General features: G+C 38.5%; 2 protein-coding genes across 10 annotated transcripts in view; one reads left to right on the top strand and one right to left on the bottom strand.

The window, feature by feature from the left end:
• Window positions 1–13,108, bottom strand: part of MFSD8 (major facilitator superfamily domain containing 8) — a 44,118-nt gene extending 31,010 nt beyond the window's left edge. Inside the window, exons 1-4 of one of the 4 annotated variants that reach the window (XM_055404786.2) lie at window positions 12,947–13,025; window positions 10,966–11,070; window positions 6,292–6,383; window positions 1,032–1,075 (exon numbers count right to left, since the gene is read on the bottom strand). In XM_055404786.2, the coding sequence (XP_055260761.2) occupies window positions 1,032–1,075; window positions 6,292–6,310 (63 nt within the window). In that variant the 5' untranslated portion in view covers window positions 6,311–6,383; window positions 10,966–11,070; window positions 12,947–13,025. Of the gene's footprint in view, window positions 1–1,031; window positions 1,076–6,291; window positions 6,384–10,965; window positions 11,071–12,946 lie in introns of all 4 variants that reach the window. The other 3 variants (XM_055404785.2, XM_055404787.2, XM_088828032.1) reach the window with 3 other exon arrangements.
• A 176-nt stretch (window positions 13,109–13,284) lies between these two features.
• ABHD18 (abhydrolase domain containing 18) overlaps window positions 13,285–17,040 on the top strand; it is a 42,973-nt gene continuing 39,217 nt past the window's right edge. For 2 of the 6 annotated variants that reach the window (XM_055404794.2, XM_055404795.2), the window contains exons 1-2: window positions 13,285–13,478; window positions 13,708–13,901. In XM_055404794.2, the coding sequence (XP_055260769.1) occupies window positions 13,886–13,901 (16 nt within the window). In that variant the 5' untranslated portion in view covers window positions 13,285–13,478; window positions 13,708–13,885. Of the gene's footprint in view, window positions 13,546–13,707; window positions 13,902–17,040 lie in introns of all 6 variants that reach the window. The other 4 variants (XM_055404789.2, XM_055404790.2, XM_055404791.2 and 1 more) reach the window with 4 other exon arrangements.

The following is a 17,040-nucleotide window of genomic DNA, read 5'->3' as shown; positions in this document are numbered from 1 at the left end:
GTAAGGACTGAAAAGTATCTAGTATTTGGTGAGTCTTTGAAGTCTCTGAAGAACTCATCAAGAGCAGTTTCAGGGTAGCGGAGGAGTTAATCACACTGTAGCAAGTTAAGGAGTGAACAGGAATTAGGAATTAAAGAATTCCTTCAGAAACCTTGACTGAAATATTATTATAGATTAATTATGCTTCCAACTTAAATACTGATTTTTTAATAAATTCATTACTGGAATTTTAAGATAAAACTGACAGTTACATGTCAAATGTATTTTTTTAAAAGGCAGAACTGACAGGACTTGATGATCAATTGATGTCAGGGTACCCACCAAATTTTCATCTTCTTTTCACTCTCTCCTTCCCATCTAGTAACCAGAGCATCAAAATATATATATTGTCTATTCATTTCACAATGTCACCTGACAACCCAAATTAATTCTATCGGAAAGTATGAAATATGTACATTTTAGGAATTCAGACTATGTCTAACCTAGTTTCCTTTTTATCAGGGAAGGGGTATGAAGAGGATGGGAAATGGCTAATAAGGATGTGACCATATATCTAAGGGCTTCCCAGGTGGCTCAGGGGAAAAGAATCTGCCTGCAATTCAGGAGATGCAGGAGACGAGAATTCAATCCCTGAGTCAGGAAGATCTCCCTAGAGGAAGGCGTGGCAACCCACTCCAGTATTATTGCCTGGAGAATCCCAAGGACAGAGGACCCTGGTTGGCTATAGTTCATGGGGTTGCAAAAAGAGCTGGACATGACTGAAGTACTGAGCACAAGCATACACAAACCATATGTTTGCCTATGACTGCTGGATATAATCCTATATTCTGCTATAATACTCTTCCTACTTCAAGAGTGTTCTGGTTTGCACAATAAAGCATATGGTCACCTTACTCACAACCCTCTTTAGAGGAATTATTCTCATGCTATTCTGGTAAAGATTAAATCAGAATACTACAGAGACTCTCTAGAAAACTACATAAGAGTTATTACTACTACAGCTACTTAAGAGAAGAATGAAGTGTACAAACCTTTTGGAGATATGGCCATATTGACATTATCACAATAGAAAATCCTGTGAAGAGGCAAATTCTGTTATTTATATTTACAATTTCATCACTACAGATACAATTTTTTGAACGTGAATTTTAAAACATCATTCTGAATTTACAAATTTATTACCACAAATGTTTAATTTATCAAGCAATGGGATTTTATTTGTCAGAAGAAAAATAAATACTTAAGACTTGAAAAAATATACATAATTATAGTCCCTCACTATAAGTATCATAATAAAAGCAGAGGACCTATTTCTCCTTATTCACATGTCCTTATTGTAGATGAAAATTACTGAAAGCTTTGTTAAGTGTTTACAGCAAAAATGAATGGAGGAAAGGCTACTCTGTTACAGAGGAATGCTAAACTTGTAATCTGTTTTATTTGAGAGAAATAATTGACTGTAGGGAGGACTAAGAAGAAGGAAAATGACCTTTAAAGGCGACAGTGGCTAAAAAGAACTAGGATTCCTCAAGATGGGCATATCTTAAAAGAAAATTGTCTCTGCTAGCTTTTATTGCTTGATAACTGTAATGATTATCATTGGGCTTCCCAGATGGTGCTACTGGTAAAGAACCTGCCTGCCAATGCAGTAGACATAAGAGACCGGGATTCAATCCCTGTGTCGGGAAGATCCCCTGAAGGAGGGCATGGAAACCCACTCCAGTATTCTTGCCTGAAGAATTCCATGGACAGAGGAGGCTGGAGGGCTACAATCCATGAGGTGAGAAAGAGTTGGACATGACTAAAAGGACTTAACACACACACAACTATAATGATTAACTCCAATACTATTTATCAATTTTAAATATTAGGCACATCCAATCAAAATCGTATCAAAGCTATTTTTTAAAAAGTTGTATTAAGATATAATTCACATAGAATTCACCCATTTAAAGTGTATGATTCAATGGTTTTTAGTATTCCAAATGTATACAACCATCACTATAGTCAATTTTAGAATACCATAGTCACTTCAAAAAGAAACCCTGGACCCTATAGCTATCCTCTGTTACCCTCTATCCTCTCCCCTACAGCCATAAGCAACCCAGAAATCTACTTTCTGTCTCTATAGGTTTTCCTTTCCTGGATTTTCATATGAATAGAATCATATAGAATGTGTTTTCCTGGTCTGGCTTCTTTCTTTGTAATACTTTCAAGGTTCATCAATGTTGTAGCAGTGTCAGTACTTGGTTCCTTTTTTAAAAGCCTGGTTTACTTTTTATTTATTATTAATTGGAGGATAATTGCTTTACAATATTGCACTGGTTTCTGCCATATATCACCATGAATCAGCCATAGGTATACATACATGCCCTTCCTTGTGAACCTCCCTCTCACCTCCCATCTCATCCCACCCCTCTAGGCTGTCACAGAGCACCAGATTTGAGAAAAGTTTGACTTAAGAAATAATTTAATTATTAGTTTCATTTTAGCGTATTTTGAATTAACACAATGACTTTGATGAAAACAGGGTTGAAAGAGCCAACAAATATTTAAACAAGACTACTACGCAAAATCAAGAAACTTGTAAACAGGTAAAATGTTTAACATACCAATTAAAATCTAAAGTTAAAATTTTTTTTGTTGTTCACTTTGAAATTATTACTTATGCTTTAGATAACTGAATACTAAAAAATTAGAAGTGTTGTAAATGAAAAACAATTGTAGAGCTTGCTACCTAAATAACATTCATTTGCCCCCGCACTTCCTGATAGAATCCTGGTTGTATTCAAGTATTTATCACTCCTTCACAAAGTCACAGACTTTAGAGGACACTGTGTTCACCCCCAATTCCAGAGGGTCAATCCTGAGGTCTCAATATTCTAGCTGATGATGGGTTTAGAAGTTAACAGATATCCCTCTGATCAGTGAGAAATGAAGGGAGGTCTACTTTGGGACCTCCAGGAAAGGACTCCTCATCTCTTTAGAGGTTTAAAAAATAAGTCCCTTTCAGTCAGTAAAAATTGCTGTGAAAGAACTGACACCTGGAAGTGCTGCTGCATCCTTGCTATAGCCTAAGGATGAAAGTAATATGCAGAAGAGAGCGAAACCAAAATACTTATTCAGAAGCAGAGCCAGGGAAGGTCACCTGGAGTTGTTCCCCTGTGGACATCTTATAAGAAAACATCACTGTTTAAGCCAATTTTTTGTTTGTTTGCTTTTCTTAAGGATTTTATTGACAGAAAAAATTACCAATATAAATTAAAGTGATCAGTTTTGATGTCCTGCATTTACTGGTCATCATTGTCAGGTCGTTAACAAACTTGTTCAAGCCGATTTGAATCAATATTTCTTTTTCCTGATATTTGTAGAGAGCATAATAATATACAATCCAATAAAATATTGAAAATATCCTTTATTTTGTACTTTTCTTTAGTTTTGGCTGTATTTAAAATCTGTTTTTACTCAATGTTGAATCATAAAGAAGATTGGCAAGTGAGAGAGAACAAAAGAGTGACCTGGGATTAACAGAAAGGATATGGAAAACAATTTAGTCAAATGACCACTAAATCCATCTCAAGAAACCATTTGTAAAATTAGTGCCTATGGACTTAGAGGGTCCAAGCTTGGAAAAACAAATTAATCCCCTAAAACATTCCTTTAAAAACTATCACAGTATTAAGACATACTATATGTATATATATATATAGAGAGAGAGAGTATTTGAGAAAAAACATGTATATTCCTTATCATTTTTACACAATGACAGTTCTTAATTTTTTTTCCTAATAAAGATTATCTTTTTAGTAAATATATTTTCAGAAATAATGTTAATAGGTCAAAATGCATCAAGCTATATAAATTAAGATTTTTGCACTTCACTCAGGCTTCTATTCGGAGAAGGCAATGGCAAGCCACTCCAGCACTCTTGCCTAGAAAATCCCATGGACGGAGGAGCCTGGTAGGCTGCAGTCCATGGGGTCTCTACGAGTCAGACACGACTGAGCGACTTCACTTTCACTTTTCACTTTCACACACTGGAGAAGGAAATGGCAACCCACTCCAGTGTTCTTGCCTGGAGAATCCCAGGGACGGGGGAGCCTGGTGGGCTGCCGTCTATGGGGTCACACAGAGTCGGACACGACTGAAGTGACTTAGCAGCAGCAGCAGCAGGCTTCTATTGTGGCTCAGCCAGTAAAGAATCCACCTGCAATGTAGGAGACCTGGGTTTGATCCGTGGACTGGGAAGATCCCCTGGAGAAGGAAAAGGCTACCCACGCCAGTATTCTGGTCTGGAGAATTCCATCGACTGTGTAGTGCACGGGGTCGCAAAGAGTCGGACATGACTGAGCACTTTACTATTTGTATGTATCAATATAAAAGTTAAATGAGGTTCACAGGCAACAAAAGAAAAAAACAGATTTGCTGAACTACATCAAAATTTAAAACTTCTGTGAACAAAGGGCACAATCATCAGAGTGAAAAAAAAGTCCTGGAATGGTAGAAAATATTTGCAAATCATGTATCTGATCTGAGGTTATATTCAGAATATACAAAGAACTCTACATCTCAATAAAAACAAAACAACAAAAGCATTATTTTTTTTAAATGGGGGAAAGGACCTGAACAGACATTTCTTCAAAGATCATATACAGATGGCCAATACGCACGTAAAAAGATGCCCAGTGTAAGTAATCATCAAGGAAATGCAAATCAAAATCACAATGAGCTACCATCTCATGCCCATTAGAATGACTTGCTGCTATTTAGTTGCTAAGTTGTACAGGTTCTTTTGCGACTGCATGGACTGTAGCCCAGCTGGTTTCTCTGTCCATGGGATTTCCCAGGCAAGAATACAGGAGTGGGTTGCCATTTCCTTTCCCAAGAGATCTTCCCTATCCAAGGATTGAACCTGAGTCTCCTACATTGACAGGTGGGTTCTTTACCATTGAGCCACCTGGGAAGCCCCATTAGAATGACTACTATTAAATAAACATAAGAGTTGGTGAAGATGCGGAAAATTTTGGACCCTGACTGTCAATGGTAATATAAAATGCAGCAGCAGCTATGGGAAAAAGTATAGCAGTTCCTCAAAAAATTAAAAGTACAATTATCGTATGATATAGCAATTTCACTTCTTATATACCCAAAAGAACTGAAAGCAGGATGTTAATGAGATATTTGCTCACTCATGTTCACAGCAGCTATTTCTAAGAAACAAGACATTGAATTAACTCAAATGTTCATCAACAAATAAATGAATAAACAAAATGTGGTGTACACTGAAGCGGATCAAAACATGCTATTTCAAAACATGCTGCTTTAGCATATTGATTATTTTGAGCTGAAAGCAACTAATAGGAAACATAGTAGGGCTCTCTGCCCTCCCCATTTCTGCCTAAAATCAGGGCATAAATTTCCCCTGAGAAATGTACTCTTCCAGTACCAGGAAGAAGAAAACATTCTTACCACTGGAGATGAAGCACAGGTGCTGAGATAAGCCTGTTATAAGCAAACCTTACAAAACAACCTGCATCCTCCGTTAGTGTCCCCCATGTATGTCCGAGCCACTTTCCCACAATTACCATCCCCAGAAGCCCAACCCCTTTCCTTTGCTTAGTCAGTTCTCCACAATTACAGCCCTTTATTAAAACAGTATATAACCTCCTGAATGTTTCTTTGGGGTTTTCACTTCTTTTCTATGAAGACCCCCGTGAAACATAAAAAATATTAATATCAACTAAATTTTTATGATCTTCTCCTGTTGATCTGCCTTTTGTCAGTTTAATTCGCAGGCCCCAGCTGTAAATACCAAGAAAATAAAGGAAATATTATCCCTCTCCTACAATTTATACAAGACTATTAGCCTTCAAAAAGAAGGAAACGCTGACACATGCTACAACACCGATGAACCTTAAGGACGTAATACTAAATGAAATAAATCAGTCACAAAATAAAAAATACTGTATGATTCCACTTATGTGAAGTATCTAGGGTACTCAAATTCATAGAAACAGAAAGCGAAATGATGATTAACAGGGGTTGCTGAGGAAGGGGAAATGAGTCATTGCTTAATTGGTACAGAGTTTCAGTTTTACAAGACACAAAAGTTCTGGAGACTGGTTACTACCATCTAGATACATTTAACATTCTGACCTTAGAAATGGTTAAGATGGTACATTTGATGTTATATGGGTTTTACTACAATAAAAAAAATAATTTTTAATTAAATGACATTCAAATATGGTATTTTATCTAAATTTTAAAAATTACTTATAATTTAATACGTACCTACACTGCTAAGAAACATAGTAAGATACAGAATCCTAATAGATCTCCATCGGCTCTTACAATGCTCCTCAGTTTCTATAATATCCCATTCTCTAAATGTAAAGAAGAAAAAAAGTAGTATAAAGTTAGCTCATTACATGCAAATCTTTCTGTGGCACAATTTTACTTTCTCTCTCCTAAAGTCATGAAAATTACATGACAGAGGTCTAATTTACCAATAATGCTTTTTACCATATTAATTCATCTATAAATAAGTATTAATACCTTTTAATTTCCATGGATTGTATTTATGCATCATTGTGCATAGAAACTAGGGAGACATGAGGTAGCTGAAACAGGTAAAATATTTTGTGAACCCATTATTTTACTATTGCTGGCATGCTACAAAACTTATGAACAAAAGTGTTGAAATTTGCTAAACTGACAAAATGAATAAAGTATATAAAAATAAATAAAATAAACTAGTTACTTCAATCTCCTACAGGTTGGACAAATAACTAGTAACTATTAAAAGATGAGTTTGAGTGAACTCCAGGAGTTGGTGATGGACAGGGAGGCCCGGCGTGCTGTGATTCATGGGGTCGCGGAGAGTCGGACACGACTGAGCGACTGAACTGAACTGAACTGAACTGAACTGAACAGGGGCTTCCCTGGTGGCTCAGTGGTAAAGAATTCACCTGCCAATGCAGGAGACATGGTTTCAATCCCTGGTTCCAGAAGATCCCACATTCTGTGGAGCAGCTATGCCCGTGCTCCCTCTAGAGCTCAGGAGCAACAACTCCTGAGCCCAGGTGCCCCAACTACTGAAGCCTGCACACCCTACAGCCAGTACAAGAGAAGTCACCAAAATGAGAAGCCAGTGCAGGGCAATCAGAGAGTAGACCCCACTCACTGCAACTAGAGAAAAGCCCAAGCAGCAACAATGACATAGTACAGACAAAAATAAATTTTTAATTAAAAAAAAAAGATAATAACTGTCACCAAGATGACATGCTCTACTTGATGATATCAAATTAACTTTGCTGTAGGAAACTATTCTGGCTGGGTACTTGAAGCAAAATTAATATAAGTGACACCAAGACGGTTTGATGTGACTTAAGACATTCCTAGCCCTGAGACCTCCTGAAACACTTGCCTTCGCTCCAGCATGAGTTACCAGACAAGTTCTGTTAGTGGACCAAAGAAAGACCAAGGTCCCTCCATGCTGGGCCAAGTTTTCACATAAGCCTGTGACCTGGATTAAGGGTAAGTATATTAATCATATAGACTACCTTTGTCAGGTGATACATTAGCGTGTGTACTCCTGACATTTTCACATATACATACAAAAAGAGTTAGCAAATTTACCTTAATATGAGCATTACGTTTTCAAAGAATTAAGACAAACATAACAGAAAATGACTTCTTACATTCCATATATCCACAAAATACACACCATTCAATCCCACACACGGAATTCTGGTATATCTTTAAAGTACTGGGTTACTACTATAATTTTAATGAACTCATTTTTATTTTCTGAAGAAGAGAAATCTAATTGTCAACCATAAATAAAAGTTTCACTAAAACAAGCCTAAACATTTTCAAATAATCAATTTGCTCAGATCCTATCTAAGTCATAGAAGGAACCAAGAGAAGAGAACTATTTGATTCTGAAAAAAATGTAATAAAATTTTTTCAGTAATCTTGACTTGAAAGTCAGTCAAAAGTCTTTCTTCTTTCAATGACAGCTATCAAATATTAAAGGGAAGATAGAAAATCACTATTACTCTCCATGGAACAATGGATGAAAGCAAAGAGCATCAGCGAATCCAAAAATAACTGGTTGGAAGGTCATATGGCCTCACAGTATCACTTGGCCACTTACTAGTCAGAAAATGGAAAATAAACCTTTATAATTAAGAGACATACCAGTCACCCTCTTAACTAAGCAGTCAAGCTTGGCATTCCCAACAGTGGGATAGCCTGGCATCCACTGCCCTCTGACATACTGGGATGTTCTCAACATAAATCATGGGATGTTCTTGCCAGAAATGTTTGACCAGGATCTGCTCAGAAATAGTCCACCAATCCAGAATGTGAGATGTTCCAAAGAAAACAGAAAACTAACCCAGACTTGCCAGAGGACTCAATACTGGGAAGAACAGAAACAGAAGGTCAGGGGTCAGTTTTAGGATGGTAGAGTCTAAAAAGACTTAAAGGATCAAACTCTGAACATTACTTAGATACGATTTTAAAAAAAATAGCTAGAAAGTATATTTTTGGAACAAGTGGAAAAATATAAGTACAGTGTATATATTTTGAATTAATAGTGTATTTCTAGCTATGGTAACAGTGCTAAACTGCTATGTAAAAGAATGAATATGTTTTGGGGAGATGTAGGCTGAAGACTATAATATTTAGGATAAAGTGACAATGTTTGCAACTACTTTGGAGTTTGGCAAGAGGTGGGCGTGGGTGTGTCTGTGTAGAAAGATTTGAGCAGTGTGGAAAAGGCTAACAGTGGCAGGGTAATTTGATGTTTATTACACTGTATTGCCCATTTTTCTGAATTTAAAATGTTTCAAAACAAATATTTTACTTTTCCTTCTTTTCAATTCAAAAGATAAAACTCTGGTGAAGAAATGGATCTTTCTTCCTTGTTGGAAATAGGAGGAATATAGGAGACTGTAACTGTCCTTTAATCAAGTTATCATTTTTACTACATTTTCTTAACCTTGATGATTCAACCAACCCCGTCACATGACTGAGAGTAACTTCCCAAAGGCTTCTTTCTTGTATCACTAATGCAAAAGAAAAAATTCTGCACTTCCAAGGAGACTTAACATTTTGGTTCCTTTCTATTATCATTGCTGTATTCTGGTATTACCTCTCCACTTGAGACTCTCCTTCAAGTAAAATTGCAGTGCTAAGGGTTTTATCCTGTCCAATATTTTCATTTCACACTATACCTCAAACGATAGCATGCTTATCAAAGTTATGACTTAAACAATGAGGAATATACAACATATTGGAGTAAACTGATAATCAAACTTAGCTAGATAAAATTCAACAGGAACAAGTAAAAGGTACCATATTTAGGTTCAATAGATCAAGATCTAACAGAAGGATTCTTGGGTAAGCAGCCATACTTTACTTGCCAAAAAAAAAAAGATTGGATTTCCTGAGGGAAAAAATAAAATCGTACCTTTACCAGAGAGCATCTGTGAACTCCTGAAGAGCAAAAAAGAACCCATACTGAAAGAGGATAAGTGAAAGGAGTGTGTGGTCACTGGTAGAATAGTGTAATGATGTAAAGTTATAGTAATTAAAAGACAGAAATAAACTGAGAATGTTTCAAAAAGGATCTTCTATACAACCATGAGTGCTAGTAATATCTGTTTACAGAGATTAGGCTAAAGTTGCAAAGAAAAATTTTAAGCACCTGTAAAACTTTAGGATATTCTAAGAGAGGGATCAGCAAACTGCTGTCTACATAGGCCAAATCTGTCCTACCACCTGTTTCTGTGTGGTCTGTGACCTAAGAATAGTTTTTACAGATGAATACTTGTGATTAATTCCATGACAGAAAACATTAAATTTGAACTCCGATTAAACAAAATGCCACCCTCACAAGAATTTTATTCGTCTCACTATTAGACCTGTATTATAAAAAATTGTACTCTTTTACTGTTAAATTTTAAATTTCATCACTGCAAAAATTTTATGGAAGCTTACTTTCTTGTTATCTAAATATGTATATAATAACTTTGATTTTGCCTCCTGGCCTCCAAAGCCTAAAATATTTACCATACAGGCCTTTACAAGAAAAGTTTACCAACCCCTGTGCTCTTAAACTCTATGGATAGGGTCAGTGGGGATCAGTAAGGACTCACCAGATCAGTAAATCAGAATCAGCCTTCTTAGTGATGAAAGGTTGGTGGTGAAATAGATTCATGTTTTTGCAATTTATTCAAAGAGAACAGGGCTTACTAATTAGTGTTACATCTGTTCCTTTTACTAGGGAAACTATGCTTTTAAAGACAGTAAACTTACTGAATTATTTTCAAAATACTCCCTTTTTATTTATAAAAATGCTAAATCTAAATTCAGATGGACAGAACATCTGAATTTAAATGGAACCTAATGAGCATCAGACTGGTTCAAAATAGGGAAAAGTGTACGTCAAGGCTGTATATTGTCACCCTGCTTATTTAACTTACATGCAGGATATATCATGTGAAATGCCGGGCTAGATGAAGCACAAGCTGGAATCAAGATTGCCAGGAGAAATATCAATAACCTAAGATATGAGGATGACACCACCCTTATGGCAGAAAGTGAAGAGGAACTAAAGAGTCTCTTGATGAAGGTTAAAGAGGAGAGTGAAAAAGCTGGCTTACAATTCAACATTCAAAAAACGAAGATCATGGCATACAGTCCCACCACTTCTGTTACCCTTCATGTAACACTTCATGTTATCCTGTGGCAAACAGATGGGGTAACAATGGAAACAATGACAGAGACTTTTATTTTCTTGGGCTCCCAAATCACTGCAGATGGTGACTGCAGCCATGAAATTAAAAGACACTTGCTTCTTGGAAGAAAAGCTATGACCAACCTAGACAGTTCATTTAAAAAACAGAGACATTACTTTGCCAACAAAGGTCCATCGAGTCAAAGCTAACATCTTACCAGTAGTCATGTACAGATGTGAGAGTTGGACCATAAAGGCTGAGCACCAAAGAATTGATGCTTTCAAACTGTGGTGCTGGAGAAGACTCTTCAGAATCCCTTGGACTGCAAGGAGATCAAACCAATCAATCCTAAAGAAAACCAATCCTGAACATTCATTGAAAGGACTGATGCTGAAGCTGAAACTTCAATACTTTTGCCACCTGGAGCGAAAAGCCAATTCATTGGAAAAGACATTGATGCTAGGAAAAACTGAAGGAAGGAGGCGAAGGGGACAACAGAGGATGAGATGGTTAGATGGCATCACCGACTCAATGGACATGAGTTTGAATAAGCGCCTGGAGATGGTGAAGGACAGGAAAGCCTGACACGCTGCAGTCTTTGGGTCGCAAAGAGATGGACATGACTGAGCGATGCAACAACCACAACAATGGCATCAATTACTTGGACAAAATTGAAGCTCAGAATTAAGTGGAAAAAAATTCCCTTTCTAAAGTAGATTTATTTGGTGGCTCAGATGATAAGGAATCTGCCTGCAAGGCAGGAGACCCTGGTTTGATCCGTGGGTCACGAAGATTCCACTGGAGAAGGGAATGGTTACCCAATCCAGTATTCTTGCCTGGAGAATTCCATGGACAGAGGAGTCTAACTGGCTACAGTCCATGGGGTCACAAAGAGTCGGACACGACTGAGTAAACTAACCCTTATTTGGACAAAATGACAGAATGTACCATAAGACTACATCTAACCATAATTCAAGGATCCTTGGATCTACGTGGAAAACTGCCAAGGACTAGGAAGAAGCAAAAACAATGCTAAGAAATTTAAAAGTCACAAAGTCCACACACTCAAGTTCATACACTTGATTAGTAGGAGAGATCTTTAGCTTTCATTCAGAGCTTCTGTGTTCTAACTACCCACAATTCTATTAAACTTACATATATGATTTTCAAAGCCACAGCAAACTAGAAATCCCGAAGTAAAGTTGGGGGAAGAGAGGTTTGCTGACACCAACAAAAGCAGAGGTTGCCAACAGGTAACAAAAACATGAGGAGAAACAGTTTGCTAGAAACAGAATAGGCAGAAGAAAAAAAACACACGGATGTGATAAGTATGGCACTGTAGAACAAATCAGTATAGAAGCGCATAGTCACAAATACTTCATTAAGCCCAGAGGATGTCACTTTATTACACTATACTTCAGAAGTAATATTCATTTTAACAATCTCAAAGAAAAACTAAATAAAATTATATTTCATATATTCTGTTTAGTGGATAGGGGATTTGACAAACACATTTTCCACAGGCTTTCAAAAGAAGTGATTTTTTAAAAAAGGTTTGGGACACAAGAGCGAAAATTAACACGTTTGTAGACAGCTGAAGTGTGAACTTATTGGTTAACTTACTGTGATAATGATATGTATAACATAAAATGATACTTAACTTCGTATTCCTAAAGGTGAAAATACATATTTGATTGCGTTGTCCATAAACTAGGGTCAAAATACACCTCATCGCCTAAATGCTTAAAAAGTAGTTATTACTTATACATTCGGCATAGGACAAAGATAAGTTCATCTTAGGTTTATTTGCAAAAAAGTATCATTATCAGGCAATTAGTCAAGTGACTATTAAGGCCAAGTACCGATTAAAACAGCGTGAAACGTATACAGTGGTAGGTTCTGTAAAGGGCCAAACCCAGAAAGCAGTGACTTGGTTGCTGCATCACCAACGGAGCGAAAGTACAAGAGGCAGTTTGCATTTCTGTAACACCTTCACCAGAACCCGCCGGCTCAAAGGTGCTCCACGGCTTGACGCCCTTTCTAGGAAGTGGCAGCGCATCTTCCAATTTCGCGCGACTTGCCGCCGGCTCCAGCCGCGCCGGCACCCCTTATTCTGCCCACTAAGCCTGACGCAGGGAAAAGCGCCAGTTCCAACAGCGCAGGAGAGTGAGGGGAGCCTTCCCCCAATATCCGCTCACCTGCTTCCGGGTGTCCTGTCCCCTAAGAGCGGCTCCTGCTCAGAATCGACTCCGAAACTCGCCATAGTTACAGCTCCCACAAAGCTTGGGGCCAACTCTCGCGACAACTCCTGCTGCCTCCCTTTCAGGACGTCCTGAAGCTGTCAAAACAGGCCGGCAAGTGCGCGTGCACGCCAGGCGACCAGAGAGGGCGGAGCGCCCCCGGGTCAGAGGCGGGGTCACGCAGGCGGCGGGGCGGTGCCGAGCGGATGATGGGGGTTAAGGGCGGAGCTTTGAGTCCTCATCCTCCTCTCAGGTCCGAGCCTCTCCGCCTCCAGGGAGGGTTGGGGGCGTGTCGAAACAGCCACTCTGCCCAGAGTTCCTCCTCCTCCCTACACTGCTCTGTAGTCTACCTCCCGCTTCTCAGTTCCTGGGGAGACTGTTGTGACTGCGTCTGGGGCTCAAGAGGACGGCGAGTTCCAGGAGCCTAGGGAGTCGTGGCGCTGGGAGTCTCGGCCAGCAGGACAGCAGGCTTCCGCCAAGCGGCCACTGAGTGAGTAGCTGTTCCAGGCCGCGCTTCCCAAGCCTCTTGCAGCGCTTGCCTACGTGCCAGGAGGCAGGTACTGAGAGCGCAAGGCTTGGCGGGAGACTCGGGGGTCCCGGCCGGAGTGAGGTGGGCTGGCGGGCTGTCCCTCCGCCTGTGGAAGGTGGAAGTGTCTACGCGCCTTGTTTTTCTTTGCTCGCCTAACTGCAAAGACACCTTATCCGTACTGCCTTATTAGGACCTGGAATGGAGATGAGGTCCAGCTGCTCCTCAGATTCGAACCCTTTGCAGCCTGCGTGGACTGGGGGCTTCAGCCTTGCAAGAGGTCACTGAGCAGAGTCTGCTGCTGTAACCTGGGGGTTAGAAAAGACACAGCACCAGTTTGACAATGACCAGCTCTTTTCATCACAAGGAATATGACAATTTTAAGAAGTATGTTATGGGTTGTTTGTTTCGGTAGATCATGGTGCTGTTTCTTTCCTGGCGCTTACATGTTAACATCTTACCCCTACAAGCAGGCTTGTAAGCTAATTGGTAGCAGTAGTCATGTGTGTCACAATTACCGTGTTATTAGCACTAAATACATTTTTATGTGATTTCATCTGATCACGACAGTCCTATGAGATAGGTAAAGCAGACACATTTCTACTTTACAGACAACTAAGGCCTCGAGAAGTTAATAACTTACCCAGATTCACTCACTGTGAAAGTGGCAGAGTTGGGACCCAGATTCAATTCTTTTGATCAGTATTTATGAGCACTTATCCTGTGGCAGGCCCTATACTAGTTAATGTGTTGTATGGTAATATACCATCACTTCTGATCTTTGTCTTGTTTGTGACCTTGTGTGTATCCTGTTAGACACATTCCACTGGTAAACAACTAAACTTGAAATGTGTTTTTTAGTTCAGGATTATCTTCTGAATACAGACTGACCCTGTGTACTGGATTCAGTCTTGCAGATTTGTTTAACAGTTTACAAAAACATATCAGATTTCTATGACTGGTTCCAAGAAAGTACATGGGTAAAATTAGTATTTTTTGTCATGATGTTGCTTTAATATATCTTTGACTTCTTTTTTAATCTCTGGAGTCTAGCACAGTGTATGGCCTATATATATATATGGCATATATACATACATATATTTGACAAAGGAATTTTTAGCCAATATTGCATCTAGCAGAATGGTTACTAAATAATATATGTTGAATGAATACTTACTGAATTGCTTCATTTCATCCCTACAACAATCCTCGAAAGTGGAATTGTCTCGAGCATACAAGGAAATTGAAAGTATGGAGATTAAGTAATATGCTTTGGGTCACACCTCTAATTAGCAATAGAACTAGAATCTCAGAAACACAGGACTCTTGACTATAAAGCCTGTGATTTTCAGCACCAGCCTTCCTATGAAAAAAAGGTAAAGAAGAATCTTCTCCCATGTCTCTCAAAATATTTCAGAACAGATTATCAATTTTTATATAAATGAAATAATTTGCTGTTATGTAATAGGCCAGCTATTATTCCCCTTTTATAGTTTAAGGTGGCTTACTCAAGGTCACACTGCTAGTGGAGGAACCCAGGTCTTCTGACACGGCTGTTTTCCATTGTTGCCTCCAAGTGATGACTTTAGATGGCAGAAGTACATGGAATGAATACACATCCAACTGATGAAATGTAAATAAGCTCTGTGTATTGTACCAATTAAAAAAAAAAGAGAAAGAACAAATCATTTCTTAGGAAACATACAACACTCAAAGTAAACATTTTAAAAAAATGTTTAAAAACCTAATTATTTTTTTAAAGCCCATGGAAAAGAAGAACTAAATTTGAAATTTGATTATTTGCTGAATGTTTCACATAAGCATATGAGACCGTCTGCCTGTTGGATTTCCATAGGTGACTGCTTAGAATAGAATAGATAGCAGATAGACAGCTAGACTAGATACCCCTCCAAACAAATAAAGTTGTTGTTTTTTTACTCTTCTCCAGTGTAAGATTAAAAGGAATTAAATTTGTTGAGGTAGGGTAGTAAATTTTAATAGAGGATATCAGGTGTATCTTAACTCCAGTATAAACTGCTACTTAAATTTGTGTTGAAAATAAGTTATTTAAAAATGTAAAAATTAAGTCTGCATTTTTGTGGATTAAAGTTCTTGTACATGGTGGTATAATTTCATGTATGCCTTTGAGATATGTGTGTATCAACTATTTGAGGATAAAAGTCCAGAAACAATTAGGGTTGCATTTAAATGCTTATGTACAGAGTGATAAGAGATGAAAGTACTAGATGTCATGATAGATGTTGCGTGTCATTTAGCAATGCAGCATGTTTCTAGGAAAGACTTTTCATTCCTTGGCACTGTGCTAGAACTTCTATTTTTGTTTCACTTTGTTTTCCTTTTTTACATTGGCTATATGAAAGTATAGATGACAGTTGTGTCAGTCTCGCTTGATACACACTTCAAAAGTGTGTCCGGTTTCTGCAGAAGCTCACTAATGTCAGTCGAGGGCTTTAAAAAGTATCTGATATGGCTCCAGATGGTACTTTCTCATGGTAAATGGGAGTTATCTTTACCCTGGATTTGGATTAAAATCTGTTTATGGTGGCACTGGATAGCAGTTAGCCCTGCTTGGAAAAACCTACAAGTTTAGAGCATCCCAGAAAACTTGGTCTTTTATACTGTTCTTAGTGATGAAATGGGCTTTAAGATCTTGGAAAAGGAAATGGCAAACCACTCCAGTATTTTTGCCGGAGAACCTTGCTGGCAGGCTACAGCCCACAGGGTCGCAAAGAGTCAGACACCACTTAGCATGAGCTTTAGTGTAACCCCAGAGTCCTAGAGGGCCTCTAGGAAGAACCCACCTGCCTAATGCAGGTGATGTAAGAGACGAGGGTTTGATCCCTGGGTCAGGAAGATCCTTTGGAGGAGGAAATGGCAACCTACTCCAGTATTCTTGCCTGGAGAATTCCATGGACAGAGGAGTCTGGCAGGCTACAGTCCATGGGATTGCAAAAGAGTTGGACACTTTGGACTTAGTGGCTAAACAACAACAATAAATATAGTTCTTTACAAAATACTTGAAGAGTTCACTTTTCTCAGGTTCTTTTCCATTCTTTGAGGGCCTCCCTGGTGGCTCAGATGGTAAAGAATCTGCCTTCAATGACAAAGACCTGAATTAAATCTCTGGGTAGGGAAGATCCCCTGGAGAAGGGAATGTCTGCCCACTCCAGTGTTCTTACCTAAAATGGATAAAGGAACCTGGCAGGCTATGGGGTCGTAAATAGTTGGACACCACTGAGTGACTAACACTTTCACTTTTCCTGTTCTTTGGCAATTTTCTACCTTTTTTCTTTGGCCATGCTGTGTGGCATGCATTATTTTAATTCCCTGACCAGGGATGGAACTCACGTCCCTTGCTTTGGAATCACAGAGTCTTAACCACTGGACCATCAGGGAAGTCCCTGCAACTTTCTACTTTTGCAGTATGTTTTAGCTTGTTTATCTGTTACCAACTCAGAAGAATATGATGTAGAAAAATGGGTTGTCTCACATACTTTTGTTACTG

The sequence above is a fragment of the Moschus berezovskii genome, chromosome 19 (assembly GCF_049115385.1).
Source record: "Moschus berezovskii isolate FMDL1 chromosome 19, NW_MosBer_1.0, whole genome shotgun sequence".
Classification (NCBI taxonomy): Eukaryota; Metazoa; Chordata; class Mammalia; order Artiodactyla; family Moschidae; genus Moschus; species Moschus berezovskii.
This window is presented reverse-complemented; position numbering and strand designations above follow the sequence as displayed.